The following is a 17,115-nucleotide window of genomic DNA, read 5'->3' as shown; positions in this document are numbered from 1 at the left end:
TTATTCAGTACAATTGTCATTCATAACATGTTTCAATGTTACCAAATTCTGCTTGATCAATATTTATATTCTTAGCTAATTATATTTCTTCTTTATTTATCTGCAGGCAGAGTATGACACCATGCTGATCGAGTACTCAGGAGAAGTCATCCCGGCTCTGGCTGTGGCAATCCCAGGACAGCAGTTTGCACCGTACTTTGCAGGATTCCTGCCCCTCATGGCAGCACGATTTGTAAGGAGCCAAAAATCAGAGCTGTAATTTCTAATGCTTTTAAAATGCTTTTGTTGAGATTATAACTGGACAAACAATCGATGATTTGTAAAATTTAATTCCTTAGTTATCTTTGTATTTATGTATCTGAGATTCACAATTGGCTTGATTATGCCGAATCAGCACCAAGGACAGGTAAGGCATCAATCAAATCAGGGATAAGGGAACACAAGAGGGATGCCCAATCAGCACCAAGGGTAGATTTGATATTGTCAAATCATCACCAAGGATAGGTAAGGTAGATGACCAATCAGAACTAAGGGAATGTAAATCTGATGTCTAGTCAGTACCAAGGATAGGTATGGTACATTTAGAAAATGTATTTTACAAGTGGCCAAAAATGGATGTTCAGTACCCTGCTTTTTGCCTTTCTCTAAAACACCTCAAATTTTCCTGTTACAGAAGAGAACCAGTACTGATGCGGAAAGGTCCTTTGCAGTAGGAACCATCTCAGAATCCATAGCCAGTATGAAGGCTGCAGTTGTGCCTTTTGTACCACATCTTTACCCAATCCTGCTACAAGCGGTGAAGGATGAAAACGACGAGGTGCGCAGTAACGGTGTGTACGGACTTGGTGTACTAGCCGAGCATGGTGGAGAGGCTCTCTATCAGTATCCTTTCAGCATAGCTCAGTTTCAAAATAGATTATAGTTTCTTTTCAGGGATACATGATACATGTACAGGAAAACGTATTGATAAAATAGATGTGTTTTCACGAACACATGATGATGTGTTTACATATGAGGGCCTTATTACCTACCAAGACTTCATAATATCCTTCAGTATTTCCTTGACTGATTTTTCCCAAGACATTACCCAGCCATACTGCAGACCCTGTCAGAGGTGTCCACCATAGCCGGTCAGCAGAGAAGAGTGGTGGACAACATGTGTGGGGCAGTAGCACGACTCATCATGACCAACATCAGTGCTGTTCCAATGGAATCGGTATGTAACCTGTTACTCAGCCATGTATACCAGAGTCAGTCATCAGATAACATTTTTTTTGGCTGAATTTTTTTGGTCTGTTTTCTTCCTTGTACTAAAAGATTGTATCATATTTCATGTATGACTTTTTAAGTGTTTCCCCTTTGTTTTGAAGTACATGAATGGACACCCTTCAGATGTTTTGTTTTATGGTTGTCAACTATGATGTTTATTATCCTGTTCCATATCAAGGCCCAATTATGTTAGTTTGGTGAGTGAAAGGTGTGGCAGATTGGTTTTGTTTGGAGGAACTAAGATATTTGTAATGAATTGTACAGGTGTTGCCTGTGATGGTGAGTACCTGCCCCTTCAGGAGGATTTTGAGGAAAACACCACAGTGTACAAGTGTGTGGTTCACCTGTACCAGGCAGGGCATCCTCAGGTAAGGACCTCAACAACTACATTTCCTTTCGTCATGTAAGCTGAAGCATTCCAACCTAACAGTGTAGCAGTTTATTACGTCATTTAGATATTTGTAGAATCTACAATTAACAGCAGTTTGCACTGTATTTTGAAGCTTGTATCTTACAGAACTGGGTAAGAGGAGAAGAAAGATGCTGTTAGAACAAGTGATTTTTCTACCAAACTATTAGGTTGTGAAAACAACATTCCTGTGAATCTTTCTTCTGTTTTCAGATTCAGCAACTCTTGCCCCAGTTGCTGACAGCATTTGCCCAGGTCATGGGGACTACACAAATAAATGAAGGTACATATACTTTCTTTGTAAATGAAACATTGCCAAAGCCAACTTTGAATCTGAATTACTGAAATAGCTTGATTGGAGTGTTCAGAGGTAGTACTTAAACAAGGCGAGTGTACAATGTATGTTTACCACTGGTAAAACATGTATTTGAACACATTGGTGAATGGTGACCTAAAGTGCATAGTCATGAGTCAACCAGGTGAGTGTACTAGAGGTACAATGTAGAGGAAGCCCTGTACTGTAGCTAGATAGAGGCCATGAATTTTGAGGTGGCCTCCTAAGTCCTGACACTATTTTGTTGACTTTTGCAGAAATGCAGAGTGCCCTGACTGCCATGGTGAAGGATGTACAGCAGAAGTTTCCCCAGGACTTCACAGGTGTGGTCTCCTCCCTCCCACAGGAACAGGCTGAAAAACTTGCTGCGGCAGCCGCCTCCTAGGGATGGCAAACTGTGGACTGTTGTAGCCATTTGCCTCCGGCATTCCTCATAGTTGTTTAGCATGTTTGTGAATTTATGACTAAGTGCAGTTTGCTGTTGGTAAAGACTTTGTTGTTGTTGCAAAATTGCAAGATTGTGTTGCAATATTTTTTTTGTGCAAGATAGGCCAAAAGGTTGGAAAAGATAAAGCTTATTAGTTTGATGTGTCTATTAGATATTTGGCAATGTTTTCATGACAGTTGGCTGTTTAGGATGTATTTTTGTAAAAAAGCATAAAATGTTTGAAACAAATGAAATCTTGCAATTGCAATTGTATCAGGGTCAGACTTGACAGATTCACAAAATCTGCTTTAGCTAGATTAGATGTGAAAATGTACTAATGCCTTTGAAATTCTTGTTTTATTTTACAGTTATTTCATAGTTGTTTTAAATTATCATTTGTCATTTCATTTGATAATTAAGAAAAAAATGCAAGCTGTGCTCCAAAAAGTGTGTGCTTGCGCTAAAATTGTACAGTTTTCATAATTGTTTTAGATTAAGTTATCATTTGTCATTTAATTTGATAAGGCCATGTTGATTTGATTATATGACATCCGCGCGCATCAATTTTCGGCCATTTCCAAACAAAAAAAGTTTTCAACCATGCTGTAAATCGTACAAAACAGTTAAAAATACTGTAAGTTGCACAAAAAATATTGGAAAACAATAACAATGTCGTGGGATGTCAAAACCAAACGAAAAAAGACGAAAATGTAAAGAAATGAATTTGAAGAGTAGATTATTCGCCATACCATACCGTGTCATTTGTTCAACCTTCATGACCACGTAGATTTCATAATGAAAGCAACTTTTTTTTTTTGCAAAACTTTTTTTTTATTCGCACGCTCGCATCAGTTTTGGGGTTCCCAGAGGATGTCATCCATATAATCAAATCAACATGGCCTAATGAAGAAAAAAAATGCATACTGTGCTCCAAAAAGTGTGTGCTTGCCCTAAAATGAATTTTGAAATATGTCTTCAAGCCATCAAAACTACTAGCACAGTAGACAAGCAGGAAGTACAAACGTTTAGTACACAAATGTATTTGCCTTCTCAGTTGTGGAAAATGTGCCAAACGCTGCTGTTTTGAAAAAAAAAAGTTAAGAAATTTGTTCAGTGCCCACTGCCATTTTGTCCGCAAGCATACTTTTTCAGTTAAAGCATCCAAATTAAAGTATTGTACTGTTTTTTTTTTCTAACAATTAAAGTAGTAAAGATATCTATCATGTTGGATAATGGGTAGGTATTATCTTATAAGTCAATAGCTTCAACTAATGTCTAAGTAGCATTAGATATTTGCAAGCTACCGGTAGTAGTGTGAAAAGATAGTGTCGCTTTTGTTATTTCAGCCTTGCTTACATGTATTAGGTGACAAGCACTGGTATAAGGACAGTGTTTTATGTTGTCTGTTGAAGCAATATCTTGTAGGAGTGATTGATCAGAACCAAATTCCATCAAGTGCCAATGTTCTAAAGTTTTAGCAATGCTAAAGACTATAGTATAGAGTTTTTCAAAATAATGACAATGACCTTCTTACAACAGTGTATTCACACTGAACTTTAAGTTTCTCCATGCTAATGAAGGTTTCTTCTATGTACCTCATATGTACTTGTATCAGGGGCAAGGTTAGACTAATGAAGGTCTGTCTGAACTTACATTAAAATCTTGGCTCAATTCTATGTTTGATAAAGCAGCAAGAGTGGGCAAGCGTGTAATGATCTGTTCTAGCATTTGATCAAGTACAAATGGCTGTGAACTGATGTTCAACACAAATGTGCAGTTTTAGATAAAGGAAACAGAGGGAAAAAATGTCTAAGCCCTTTTGTTTGATGTCTTTGACACAGTGTAATGCTTTTGCTGAAAATAGTAGCAACACATTGTCTACACATTACAAATACACTGTGTGCCATGGCAACATTATTTCAGTTCAAACCATTACTCACAACAACCTGGGTAAAAAAGGCATGGCTGTTACAGCTATAGCTGCGCAACAATTCTGAGTTTAAAACAAACAGGGCTTTTTGCTATCTCTGTTAAAGATATCGCATTGCAACAATATTTGACTTGAAATTGTGTTCACTTTTTTAATTATGTCAGGCCATCAATACCTGACTTAAACAAATAGTATAAAAAATCCAATGGCTAGGCTATTTTGACCTATTCATTAGTAGCACCATTGAAAATTTAGTGGAAGGGTATAAGTTCATCATCAAACAGCATCGTACTTAAAAAGTTGCAACATTTCCATGAAAAAGGTCTAATTTTAATTTCCTGAGGGCAACCGAAGTCCTCTGTTGAGAGAGGTAAGTACACCTGCATGTGACGTAGCTTTACAGTCGACGGCGCTATATCCATCTAGAGTTACCTTCCCCTTTTTGGTGATGTCCTCCTTGGTACCTGTGTTCATACGGAGTATGAAGTACTTCTCAGCACGAAGGTCATGCCACCAGCCCAGGGTACAGGCTGGGTTCAGGTTCCACTTCTCGTAGTAGTGACATTTCATGGTGATTCGCTCAGATGGGAGGAACTCGTACACGTCTAACTTTTTGCACAGCGACAGCATGACTGCAATGCCTGATGGTAGGAGTATGGGAAATTTGCACTACTTTCTCTTAGCCTTTATCATTGAATATGCATTGTGTAACCATGCATTGCCTTAGGAAAAACAATTAATTCAAGTGTATCCAAGGCAAATATGATCAGAAAATGACATGGTGTCATGATTGTAACAGTGGACACAAATTACAGACACTGTTTTGTAATGTAATAGTAAACAGTTGACTCAGTGCCATGTCTAATGGCATAGGAATTGTGGTACATCTAGTTGTTTCTGCATATCTGTACCTTGGAATCCTGAGGAGGGTGGGTTGGGGTGGATCATGGCCTCTGTGTTCTCCTGCAGGACGTCCCACAGTTCCCAGTAGAAGCGTGGGTCTGTAATGTACAGGTGCTCCTGGGGGAACATCCTCCGACGCTTCTCATACGAGCTGAAGAAGTTGGCGTCTGGATTCTCATACCACTTGTGGAGGAAAAAGAAAAACAGTCTCAGTCAAAGCCTAGAAAAAAATCTTGTGTTTCCTGACCAATCCTAGAAAAAACTGATGACCCTACCCTTTTTTTGTGTGTGTGGACCCCTGCAAGGGACATATTTTTCGAGCTGATCGACCTTTTCTAGCTCCATCTGACACCTGAGTGAACAATCAGTTTTTCAAGTGTCCTTATGCAAGTTTTACATTGTTAGGCCACACCAATTTAATTTGTTGGTTCTCGGATTTTTTCAGAAAAAATATGAAGCGACAGGGCGAAAAAAAATAAAAAATAAAAACAGGTCTAGGCATCCTATTATAGCCCCAAATGCTACAATATGAGCCATCAAGTCAACAAAAAAGGCTGGGGTTAAGATTTAAAGTATAAATTTTGAACTTTTAATCAAACTACTGCATTGATAGATGGAAAAACTGTAACAACTAGGAAGAGAAGGAATTTCCTTTTTCAAAATATGAGCATTTTTGAGTTGATTCAGAACCAGAATCTTTTTTTTTTTTTGCAAATCAGAAAAAAATGAAGAGGCGAATCCGAGAACCAACAAATTAAATTGGTGTGGCCTTAAACTGTATTGTATAAGTTGGATCACTAGAGATCCCCAAAGTCTAAATGAAAAAATCCTACCTACCAACCCAATTTTTTCAGGACTGAAACAGGAAGCACAACATCTTTTTTTTCTAGGCCCAAAAACTGCCACTATTGCAAATGGTCTATTGTGAACAATCGAGCAACCAACTCCTTCAAATGGACCTCACCTCCTGCATGTCTCCAGTGTAAGCTGCAGGGTCCCACACGATCATGGTGATGTTCCTGTAGATGGGATCTGTAAAGAAGTTGTAACTCGGGTTGGCCAGGAGCTGTGAGTTCATCAGACGCAGGGTGGTCTTCACACCGATGTCTGCCCTGTATTTCTCAGACAGGGGTGCACTGTTGAACCTCATCACTGCATCATGGGAGTCTACAATGGAGAGGTGGTTAAAATTGATTCCAAGATTTGTAATCTAGGGTAGATACCAAATGACAAATTTTCTTGAACACAGCACTAAACAAAATCAACAAAAGCAGTGTCTGCTATGTTATTATGGCATTGATTTACAAAAAAAGTCCTCTTCACAGAAGATGGCAGAATACCTCTGAATCAGTATATATTTCATTGTACATATTTTGTACTTCCTTTCTATGAGCTGGGATGTTTGCCTTGCAATTGGAAAGCTTGGGCCTTGTAATTTTTTTCAAATCCATTCAATACTGAATCATGCTTGCTCAATAGAAATACATCTTATTGTTGCACTTCTTACAGGGTTTCTTGGGGTTAGTATAAAGGTTGGGGCGTGACAGGGTGGTGAGGTGTTATTCACAGAAACATACATCCTGTCACTGAATAATGCAAGAAAGTCTTATTGACAGGAACAACCTCTAAATTACCTTAGCTAAATACATTCTGCATTTCTGTTGAGTAATGTATTACTTCCCCTGCACCATGTCTTAATAACTAACCGATCATGACCCATTCTCTGGGCTTGCTCACCTATTTCCTCTCCTAGATTTGATCCCAGAATAGCAGCAGAGTTCATCACTGCTGCACAGGTGTTGAAGCCGTCATGGTGAAGCTGGTACAGGGTGTTCTTCGGTTCCAACTGGGAGTAGTTCAAGGCCTTAAAGGGGCCTTCCTTGCTTGGGAGCGTCTTAAACCACGCCCGGCTCTTAAGTTCGCAGAGCAGATCATGTTTAGACAAGGGCTGGTACTTGGCACGAGTCACGGCAATGGCAACTTTCTTGTGTCGGAAGGTGACTTGGAAGCGATTTCTCCCGAACAGAAAATGGACCACGAAGAAGGCCAAAACGAGAACGGCGAATAGGTAGAAGAAGACCGGTCTTGCTCTTTGTCTCCACATAGATGGAAACTTTCCTGGTAATGAACTGGAAAAGCAGCAAACGAATAATTTTTTCACCAAACGAACAATTTTTTCACCGCTTACTTTCATCATCGGATTGGCAACCTGTTACTGAGCAGTACAAGAAATCTTATTGACAGGGAAAGGCCGGATAATGAATAATGGGAACTCGTTTGAACCAGCATACATCCAGTCAATACAAGGTCTTGCACGGCCACGGCGAATGTTCCACACCTCGGAAAGAAATCAAAATCAAAATGCGAAGTGCGAGTAACGTTAACGCTAATAATATTTACATTGCTAAGTCCAGTAGGCAATACTTACATTAACGACCACGCTTGAACTTTGTCTGCAGACACCGTTGTCGCAGGTTGTTGGGAGGTTGTGCAAAAATGTTGATTAATTTTTGACGAATGAACATTTGTCAATGTCGTTACCGCAACAGGACCTAGAGGACATAGAACAGTGACCCTATTCACTATGCTGGGGTCACCATAAGACATTGACCAATCGTTGAGAAGATGAAGATGGAGGGCGATAGACCTCAATTTTCAAGTAAACAGAAGTTGAAAACTATTTTATTTTCGACAGTCACGTGTCTCTGATCATGGGTATGTACTTTAACCGCTCTTGGGGCCGAGATAAATCAAGTATAGAGGGAGAGGGCACTGACCGTGAGGTCTTGTAAAAAAAAAATCAGTCACCAGGGAACTGACCGTGAGGTCTTGTGAAACCTGAATCATCGAAGCAATGCGTTGCCTTTTTGCAGACTTCTTCACTAAAAGTTTTCGTTCTCCACGCGGCCGACTTTGCAGCCACCAATTCAATGGCTTCGGGAGAAGTTATGTTATGTACTGACAACATTTCCCCGAACTGGTTTTGCCATCTGCATTTCCGCCGATTTCCGCAGTGGCGCTGTTGCATGACGTCATTTTCGCGGGAAAAGTGGGCGTTTCAAGTTGATAAAAACAACTTGACAAGATGGCGGCGCGCAGGACAGACTTGCTTCCGTGTCCCATCTGTGGGAAGACCTACAGCACGGCAACGATCAATTCACACGTCGATCGCTGTCTAAAGGAGGGTGAGGAGAGTCAGGGTCATCCAGAGCCAGGAATGAAACGTCCAGGAGATGAGAAGGTCCCGCCAGCCAAACGATCAAAACAGGAATCAAGCACAGGCAGCAGGGGAGGGCAGGCTTGTCTGGGAAGTCCAACCGCCAAGCCTCCCGCTAAAGGAAGGGTTTTCTCCTCACCGGTGTCAGCTCAGACGTCAACGTTCTTCCAGAAAAGAGGAGCAACAACGTCATCAGAAAACTCAGTACAGAATGGCGACAAGTCCAAGGCGACTAAGGAAGATTTCCGGCCCTTGGCAGAGCGCGTTCGCCCCGCCAGTCTGGACCAGTACGTCGGTCAGACCAAGGCCCTGGGCGCCGGCTCCATGCTCCGTCTGCTGGTGGAGGCACATGACATCCCCTCTATGGTACTGTGGGGGCCACCGGGATGTGGCAAGGTTGGTAACATGGGGGTACTGATGAACTCTGCTTTCCAAATGTCATAGTACTCCCCCCTGAGCGCGTTTACTCAGTCCATTTTACTGAGGGGTGTTGCTCAGTATCAAACCAAGATCTAGTTTACACGTAACGTTACATGTCTATGACATTTCCATTCAGTGACAATGTATTACAAGCTCGTATCCAAGTGCTTGCAAGGTAAAGAAAATAAGTACATAACTTTTACATGTATATGATAAATGTAGTCATTTCAATGCAGTCATGACAGTGTGAATTAACTCACTGTTTCAATGCAGCTGTTTTATTAATTTTCTTGCTGTTTCTCAGACTTTACCTTTTATTGATATGGTAAAAGTTTAACTGAGGTTTTCAACATTCAGACAACAATGGCTCGCATCATTGCAAAGAATGCCAAGCAGCGTCAGAACAGCAGATTTGTGTCGCTATCGGCAACCATGTCAGGGGTGGACGAAGTCCGAGATGTCATCAAGGTGGCGAAGAACGAGCAGACAATGTTCAGGAGAAAAACCATCCTGTTTATTGATGAGATCCACAGGTTTAACAAGAAACAACAGGTAACGTGAAGCTTATCTACTTTGCCAGTTTATTTTGGCATAATTTGTAGTGATCAGTAGTCTCTACTACTCTACAGATACACTCTAATACTGGACCATTTATTATCGAACCCAGTAGCTTTTATGTTAACAGTACATGTAGTTCTTTTTGTATTAATTTACCTGCTCTTATACCAAAAGTATCTTCTGTACTTGCGATCAGCCCTCGGGCATGAATTTGCAATAAAACAATTAATTAATTGTTCACCTGTTGTTTCAGGACACATTTCTGCCACACGTGGAGAGTGGAGCCATTGTTTTAATAGGAGCCACCACAGAAAACCCCTCCTTCTCCCTGAACTCTGCCCTGCTGAGTCGCTGCAGGGTTATTGTGCTGGAGAAGCTAGAAGTCGAGGATGTGGAGTTGATACTAAGGAGGGCTGCCAGGACCATAGGTGACACAATACTTTATTATCAACACTGCATGCTGCTGCCAAATTTGCTGCAGGCCCTGAAGTTGTACTTCCATGCAAGTGTCTGACCCTCCTTTCTACATTCTCAGAATTATTAACTGCCTACTATGAACGTTTGTTTCTCTGCAACACATTTAGGAGTGTGTGTCTCTGGAGAAGAATCTGAAGTGGACTCTGACAAGGAAGCAGAGGAACCAAGAACAGGGTATGGTGGATAAAATTTGAAATGTTCTAAAGAGAATTTACTATAATATGATAACTTTATTGCGCAACAATTGTACAGTGTACAAAGTATGGCATCTACTAACGTGTATCTATATGTTTATGTAAAATATACAGTTGTTAGAGGTAAAGCTATGTATCTGACCAATTGAGTCTTAGGAAACTTCTTATCAACATATACCATTAAAGGATCTTTCAGTTGAAAAATGGCTCTTTACTCATGATCTCATTAGTGAAGTATGTAAAGTATTGTATAACTGTTAAAATTCACTTATTATTCAGCTACAGAACCATTACTGGTCCAGACAAAGTTTACTATTACGATTTTCTTTTCGGCTGCAGACCTCCTGTCACGATTCAGAAGGAAGCCATCACGACTCTAGCCCACCTGTGTGACGGGGATGCCAGAACTGCACTGAATGGTCTCCAGACGGCTGTCCGGTCCCAGACAGCCACCCACAGTAACCATGGTGATACCCAGCCTGTGGTGGTAACGGTGGAACATGTGAAGGAGGGACTTCAGAGGTCACATGTCCTGTATGATAGAGCAGGTGTTTCTCTTGTTGTAAATTAATTATTTTGCTCTTGACTTTGTTTATACAATCTATACCACTACATGTACATGTACTTTTGTATGAAATATATTACATTGTACTTTCACAAGCAGATGAGGAGTGATAATCTTTCCTTGCTATTTGACACAGGTGAGGAGCATTACAACATCATCTCTGCCATGCACAAGTCCATCCGTGGGTCTGATGCCAATGCTGCCCTGTACTGGTTGGCCCGTATGCTGGCTGGAGGGGAAGATGTGCTAGTGAGGACATTGGTGAGGCTTCTCATCATTTTTCCAATGTCAAAATGAATGGGTTAATTACATCATGCCTAAGGCCTGGTTCCAAGCATAAAGTGCTAGTTGCATCCGTTATATAACCATAATGATTTGCTCTACAATACTTCAATGGAGGATAGAAAGTAAACTGGGTATGACCACTTGACTTGGCATTTTTTGAAAGCAGGTACTTTATAATTCACTACACTTAATTTCAGGGCTAGCAGACCCATCTGCCCTGGTACAGGCAGTGGCTACCTACCAAGCCTGCCATTCTATTGGCATGCCAGAGTGTGAGGTAAGCCTTTCTGCTCTTGTCTACCAACTCAAATACTAGTATGCTTGTCATTATGTAGCAATGAACATGTAATTGTGAGACATGAAATGAACAAAAATGGAATTTGACATTTTTTCTCAATTAACCAGGTCATCCTAGCCCAGTGTGTTGTGTACCTTGCCAGAGCCTCCAAGTCTGTAGAGGTGTACGTTGCTTACACCAATGCCAAACAGTGTGTGGAGAGACATCAAGGACCTTTACCAGGTACAGCTGAAAATAGATAAACTACAATGAACTATTGAGTAGAGCTCCAGGATGATACATGTAAAATAGTACATGTGATATATTTGTTACTTCCTTCTGGGATTGTATTTTATTAATCTCTACAAGGTCCTTGTCATAAAGTACATGTATTTCCTTTTTGCTTGCTATGGAATCAGCAAACCAGATGAAAATTGCTCTACATTTCTTTCTATTAATTTCTTCCATTATTTTTCTACATTTTCATTCTGATGGCTGCCAGGTGTCCCCCTGCACCTGCGGAATGCTCCCACCCGCCTGATGAAGGACCTGGGTTATGGGAAGGGGTACAAGTACAACCCCTCCTACTCTGGACCAGTGGACCAGGACTACCTTCCACAGGAACTACTGGGGACAGACTTCTTCACATACCAGGGGGCAGATGCAAGCTACATGTAGAACCTGCAACTTAACGTACATGTCAAACCTACATGTGTTGCATATGATATAGAACCTACAAGTTATATTGTAGGACCTACAAGTTCTATCATCCGTGATGTTTGCATTCAACATAATCTGCAATATCTTCAAAATCGTAAATCATAATCTTCTGGATGAAAGATAAATCTTACTGTAATAGAACAAAAATTATATTCAAACTTAAGGACCTAGTGCTACAAGTTCTGTCGTTGAACAAAAATTATATTGAAACTTATGGACCTAGTGATACAAGTTCTGTCATCTGTGATGTTTGCATTGAACATAATCTGTAATATCTGTATAATCATAATCATAATCTTCTGGATGAAAGATAAATCCTACTACAATAGAACAAAAATTATGTTAAAACTTAAGGACCTAATGCTACATGATGTTTTGAAATGTAAGTAGACTTCATTACAAAGATGTTGGCCTTACAGCTACATTGTACAAGGCAATTCTATTATGGCCATTGATAGGCTTGACCAAGAGTAACACGCTCCCAACAGAACACTAGTATCAGCTGATGACATAGAATAAAGTTTCCCACCTACAACTATTTTTGTGAGGTGTGTTTCTTGTGTGTTTACTTCAGTGGGAATTGACACAGTATACTCCCCCTTCTTTTGTAATCTTTCGTCATTTCTCATTCAGATTGAAATTATGTAACATCAATGTTTTGGGTGCATATGGGAACTGTTTTGTGATATTCCCACACATCAAATAAGGACCAACATGTTGATATATTTTTTTTCACCAATCTGCATGAACATACAAAATTGCCACCTGTTAACTGCAGTTCTACTTTTTTCCGCTGAGTGTTAGTGGCGTCCTGGAGACGTGAAGAAACTTACAATTTGATTTACGCAACGGAAGGTCACTCCAAAACAAGAGAAACAGCCGTTCGGGTTGCTACACGAGAATGTTGAGATGTGTCTACAACATTGATACAGCACAAATGGCGTATGGCACCTTCTGGCAACTCGACATTCCCATCAAACCACATCCTGTACATTGATGATACAAACTTAGAAAATCCAGGAGATGTTGCCACATAATTTCTCTTTAAAGAGCAATTATCTCCTTGCGAAAAATGTAGGGACCATCGAGCCTGGACCATCCAACCCTTTTACAACTCCCGCCAAAAAGACACGGGGTTAAAGGTTACGTTGGTCGATACCATTAGGGCAATAGGGAGTACGAAGCTGGTCATTTGATTTTATACCTTTTCGGACAACATCCTCATACATCTACATTCGTGTATTTCTCTTTCTAATATCACTGAATATATATAAAAGTGTGTGGTTAAAAAAGAAAGTTTTTCTGATAGGTATAACGTTATATACGGTGTTGTCAACCCCCTAGCAAATATTGAGCCCTTCCGCAAATCAGCTGGAGGTTGAATCAAAGGCCGTGATGAGCATGAGGACATGTAGCAAAACTATTTCGTCAGCTGTCTTTCTCCTCATGACATGATACGTATTGTACCGCAACAAATATGACCCACGGTGTTATGAAAGATATCTTGCGGAATCTTGTAGGCAAATTATGTTCCATTCAACATCTGAAAACATCTCAGGACTTGAAGGTGCAGGCCTAGGCTTCATGGCTTTGGGGTAGCTGTATAGTGTTGTAGAACTTGTAGTACTTTAAATTTACTTTTTAGTATCTTTATGGCTTCGTAAATCCATCTTGCAATTTCCAACTGACCACCTTAAAATGACATGAGAATATTAATTTATCTGATGATTTTTCATTCTAGCCTCGAGTGTTAATCCTCGCCTGTGTGGAAGCTGGAAGGTTCCTGTCCTCATGTCTGCAGTCTGATGTACACACAGCAGTTCTCTGTAGTCCAGGTAACAGGCTCTGTGTAACTTACAAGTTTAACTTATCAAGGGCCTTGGTCTCTTCAGAAGAATGATTCCATGTCAAACCTGACCAGATGCAATCCAGTAGCCCTTTATCCATATCTACACCGATGTACTGTGAGACCAGGTCCATGTTGTTCATTTGCAAAAGGGACTCAATAGCTATAAAATAATAAAGTAGAAATGGGTACCAGGATAGCAATTCAAGCTTATCCTTGATGACAAAAAACAAGTTGTTATGAGGTGCAATGTATGTCATTGTTGTAGTAGCTTCTATACCAAATCTACCCCAATATCAAAGGAAGACAGGCAATGAAGACAATGTTTTGACTACTTCAAGACTACTTTCAATGGATCTTTCATGACTGTATAAATGATCTCACAGGAAACTTGATCCCCCATTCCAAGCTGTATGGGAAGGAGGTGCTTGGGTCAGAGGTTGCCTCCCTGGAGTGGGCATGCAGCCAGGGGAGCCTGAAACATGTGATTGTGTGTGGCCATTCCAACTGCCAGGTACATTAGCAACAGTGTGTGTTACATGCTGATGATTAACACCCCCATTTTCTTATGTAGGGGGAAAAGTTCCAATATATTTTAGAACTAGAAGGGTAACATTTGCAAAGCAAATGCATAGTGTTTACCTTTGCATATGGTCTGGTCTGTTAATTCTTACTCAAACACATTTATATATGTTCAGACAGGAGTCTAAAACCCTCCTGCTATAAAATTGCAACATAATGTAACCCAACATCAGTTACCTTGGTGACAGACATTTGGTTCAGGTCACTGACCTTATTGGTTTGGGGAAGAAGAAGAGGAAACAGAGCATGGTAAACATAAATACTACAGGCTCTCAGTGTGCAAATGTTAATGTTTACTACTAGTGCTGATATTATGTTAAACTTAACGTTTAACTCTAATTTTACAGATATTGGATGTGTTGGGCAGGTCACAGATGCAGTCAGCATCTAACTCCAGGTCATCCCCATTCCTGTCATGGCTGACCCAACATGGCAACAGCACTCTCACCAGGTTTGAGAGATATGAGATGGACAGACTTCAACCAGTCACATTTCAGGGAGTCTCACCTAAGGAATTATGGGATGCATATGTTGACCCGCAGTGCTACTGGACTGATCAGGATCAACTATCTCAGGTGTTTTTTCTTGCCTTGTTTGGACTCCACATGATGAAAGTGTATTGAGTGTAACTTATCTGATGTTTAATCTGTATTTTATTTTCATTTCTTTGTAAAAAAATTTATGCCCTTTCTTGTACTACATTTTTAGAATTGGCAAATTAGCCCAAGCCTTCCAACAAAATTGTCTTCTATATTATACTTGCCATATAAAACACAGTTTCTATGTTGTGTTGCAGGTGAATGTTTTACAACAGCTGCAGAATGTGTCTTCCCATGGCTTCCTGAAGCCCCAGCTGAAGTCAGGTGCCTTACAGCTGCACGGCATGTGGCTGGACAGCAGGCATTTGCCTTACTTGTTCAGTAAAGAACATCAGCAATTTGTGCAAGTAAAAGATGACAATATAGACTCTCTTTTAAAGTAATAATTGGATCATATTCACAGAGCAAAATTTCATTATTCATTTTTGAAACACCATATCAAAATGTGAGTGATGTCCTTAATTCTACTCCTTCTCCCCAAGAGCTTTTGCAGCGTTCTCCAGAATTCTTCTCTTCCACTCCTCATAGTCTTCTTCCTCATCGTCTGAGTCACACAGGCGGGCGACCTTTGTAGATGAGCCAACTTTGTCACCTAGTAAACACAATCATTATGGTAACTTGTGTGAGGTAAATTTATCTAACACAATCTCACAACCTATGACAACAGTTGCCTTTTTTTGAAAGTACACAATGCAGTTTATGTGTCTGAACACAAAGTTGATTATTTTCTTATCTATGTGTACTTGGAACTTAAATTTACCATTGACCATGCCACACTACATGTCTTTAGGTTACAAATCTAGTGACACCCAAGAGATGTTTCATACAAATGTGTTTGATACTACATGTATAAATATATAATAGATATTACACATTGTTGAAACTAAAATTGTCATAGTATGTCACAAAACATACTTACTTTCAAATGATTCTTCAAGTTCCTCAATTAATGTTTTTGTCCTCTTTGATTTAGTCCCTGGAGTCTTCTTTGCTTCTGGATTTTGATGGAGACAAGAAACCATAAAGGACCAGTTATCACCTTTGAACTTTTGTTTGAAGAGTGTAGTGTTGACTATGACTTGTTTTAAATCTCAGGAATTTTTCATTTTTAATGCAACTGTGAACTAAATTTCATAATTTTTTACTGTCATACTATTCTAATTACCAAAATACTCTATGACACCTGATGATATCTATCAACTGTACACGTCCTTACCTGCTATTTTTTCTGCATGTTTGGTCATCTCAATGCACAACTTGTCAAATACAGTTTTCTTTGTGCCAGCAACGGATGTCAGCTTGGCTTTATCCACCTTAATCTTCAACTGCCTACAAAATAGGAGAAAACAAAAACACAAGAGCTATGAAGATTTTAGGACATTACATAAATAACTAGAAAGGCCAATATTTGCTTTGGAGCAAATACAGCGATGGGTTCACCACATTTTACCACATGGCAGGGAAAGAATGAGAAACACAAGGGAAAACAATGATTTACATTGATATAACTATAATATGAAGTAACAACTAAAACAACAGTTGGATAGCTATTCCCTACTTTATTGGTTAGGATTTTTAATTGCATAATGCAAACTGTTGATTTTCAAAATAAAATAAAAAACGTTCATGCCCCGCATTCCAATGCTGGAGCAGAAAAGCTTGAAATACCTACCAAAACACTTGAATAAAGACATACTGTCAGTATGGAAATGCTCTGTGCAGGTGTTAATCAAATTAAATCCCAACAGCCAATCAGCAAGAAATGCTCTGTGCAGGTGGAAATGCTCTGTGCGGGTGTTAATCAAGTTAAATCCCAACAGCCAATCAGCAAGAAGTATAGAGGAAAGCTGCATGCCTATTGGTTGATGCCCTGCATTCCATTGTGATGACTCATGCCCAGACGTGGTAAACACGCACACTAACACAGTAATACATTTGCTATAACACAGCCAAAAAACTCAAATAAAACCATTCTAAAAGCCTGTATCACAAAATTTAAAAAACGCCTAGGGGTATTTGCCCACTGTACCTCCATACCAAATTTCAGGACCTTAGGCCCTAAAATGAAGAAGCTGAATCCATTTGAAAAATGGCAGGAGAAGA

At 39.9% G+C, this 17,115-nt stretch overlaps 5 protein-coding genes across 7 annotated transcripts in view; 3 read left to right on the top strand and 2 right to left on the bottom strand.

The window, feature by feature from the left end:
* Positions 1 to 2,963, top strand: part of LOC109473585 (importin-4-like) — a 14,397-nt gene extending 11,434 nt beyond the window's left edge. The window contains exons 27-31 of one of the 2 annotated variants that reach the window (XM_019773486.1): positions 674 to 882; positions 1,081 to 1,216; positions 1,534 to 1,637; positions 1,892 to 1,961; positions 2,270 to 2,385. In XM_019773486.1, coding sequence (XP_019629045.1) covers positions 674 to 882; positions 1,081 to 1,216; positions 1,534 to 1,637; positions 1,892 to 1,919 — 477 coding nt within the window. In that variant the 3' untranslated portion in view covers positions 1,920 to 1,961; positions 2,270 to 2,385. Of the gene's footprint in view, positions 1 to 673; positions 883 to 1,080; positions 1,241 to 1,533; positions 1,638 to 1,891; positions 1,962 to 2,269 lie in introns of both variants that reach the window. The other variant, XM_019773487.1, reaches the window with a different exon arrangement.
* A 383-nt stretch (positions 2,964 to 3,346) lies between these two features.
* On the bottom strand, positions 3,347 to 7,944 carry LOC109473601 (beta-galactoside alpha-2,6-sialyltransferase 2-like). The gene is made up of 5 exons (XM_019773514.1): positions 7,701 to 7,944; positions 7,010 to 7,401; positions 6,237 to 6,439; positions 5,281 to 5,455; positions 3,347 to 5,010 (listed from the first exon to the last, which is right to left on the bottom strand). Exons 1-5 carry the CDS (start codon positions 7,877 to 7,879, stop codon positions 4,700 to 4,702), a joined length of 1,260 nt encoding a protein of 419 aa, XP_019629073.1. The 5' UTR covers positions 7,880 to 7,944; the 3' UTR covers positions 3,347 to 4,699.
* Positions 7,945 to 8,207: 263 nt separating this feature from the next.
* On the top strand, positions 8,208 to 12,509 carry LOC109473632 (ATPase WRNIP1-like). The gene is made up of 9 exons (XM_019773566.1): positions 8,208 to 8,885; positions 9,267 to 9,461; positions 9,721 to 9,895; positions 10,052 to 10,118; positions 10,478 to 10,686; positions 10,840 to 10,946; positions 11,155 to 11,265; positions 11,394 to 11,508; positions 11,768 to 12,509. The coding sequence occupies exons 1-9, from the start codon at positions 8,358 to 8,360 to the stop codon at positions 11,941 to 11,943; spliced, it is 1,683 nt and encodes a 560-aa protein (XP_019629125.1). The 5' UTR covers positions 8,208 to 8,357; the 3' UTR covers positions 11,944 to 12,509.
* An 803-nt stretch (positions 12,510 to 13,312) lies between these two features.
* On the top strand, positions 13,313 to 15,424 carry LOC109473612 (beta carbonic anhydrase 1-like). 2 transcript variants are annotated; one of them, XM_019773537.1, is made up of 5 exons: positions 13,313 to 13,501; positions 13,727 to 13,820; positions 14,218 to 14,345; positions 14,761 to 14,988; positions 15,210 to 15,424. In XM_019773537.1, exons 1-5 carry the CDS (start codon positions 13,463 to 13,465, stop codon positions 15,393 to 15,395), a joined length of 675 nt encoding a protein of 224 aa, XP_019629096.1. In that variant the 5' UTR covers positions 13,313 to 13,462; the 3' UTR covers positions 15,396 to 15,424. The 2 variants fall into 2 exon arrangements, with proteins under 2 accessions (XP_019629096.1, XP_019629095.1); XM_019773536.1 differs by having other exon boundaries at positions 13,316 to 13,552.
* A 25-nt stretch (positions 15,425 to 15,449) lies between these two features.
* The window catches only part of LOC109473372 (origin recognition complex subunit 6-like), a 5,850-nt gene continuing 4,184 nt past the window's right edge, over positions 15,450 to 17,115 (bottom strand). The window contains exons 9-11 of the mRNA XM_019773234.1: positions 16,229 to 16,373; positions 15,932 to 16,006; positions 15,450 to 15,604 (exon numbers count right to left, since the gene is read on the bottom strand). Of these exons, the coding sequence (XP_019628793.1) occupies positions 15,477 to 15,604; positions 15,932 to 16,006; positions 16,229 to 16,373 (348 nt within the window). The 3' untranslated portion in view covers positions 15,450 to 15,476. The remainder of the gene's footprint in view (positions 15,605 to 15,931; positions 16,007 to 16,228; positions 16,374 to 17,115) is intronic.

Source organism: Branchiostoma belcheri, unplaced genomic scaffold (assembly GCF_001625305.1).
Source record: "Branchiostoma belcheri isolate BF01 breed outbred unplaced genomic scaffold, Haploidv18h27 scaffold3, whole genome shotgun sequence".
NCBI classification, from domain to species: Eukaryota; Metazoa; Chordata; class Leptocardii; order Amphioxiformes; family Branchiostomatidae; genus Branchiostoma; species Branchiostoma belcheri.
Note: the sequence above shows the minus strand (reverse complement) of the source record. Positions and strands in the feature narration are given on the sequence as shown.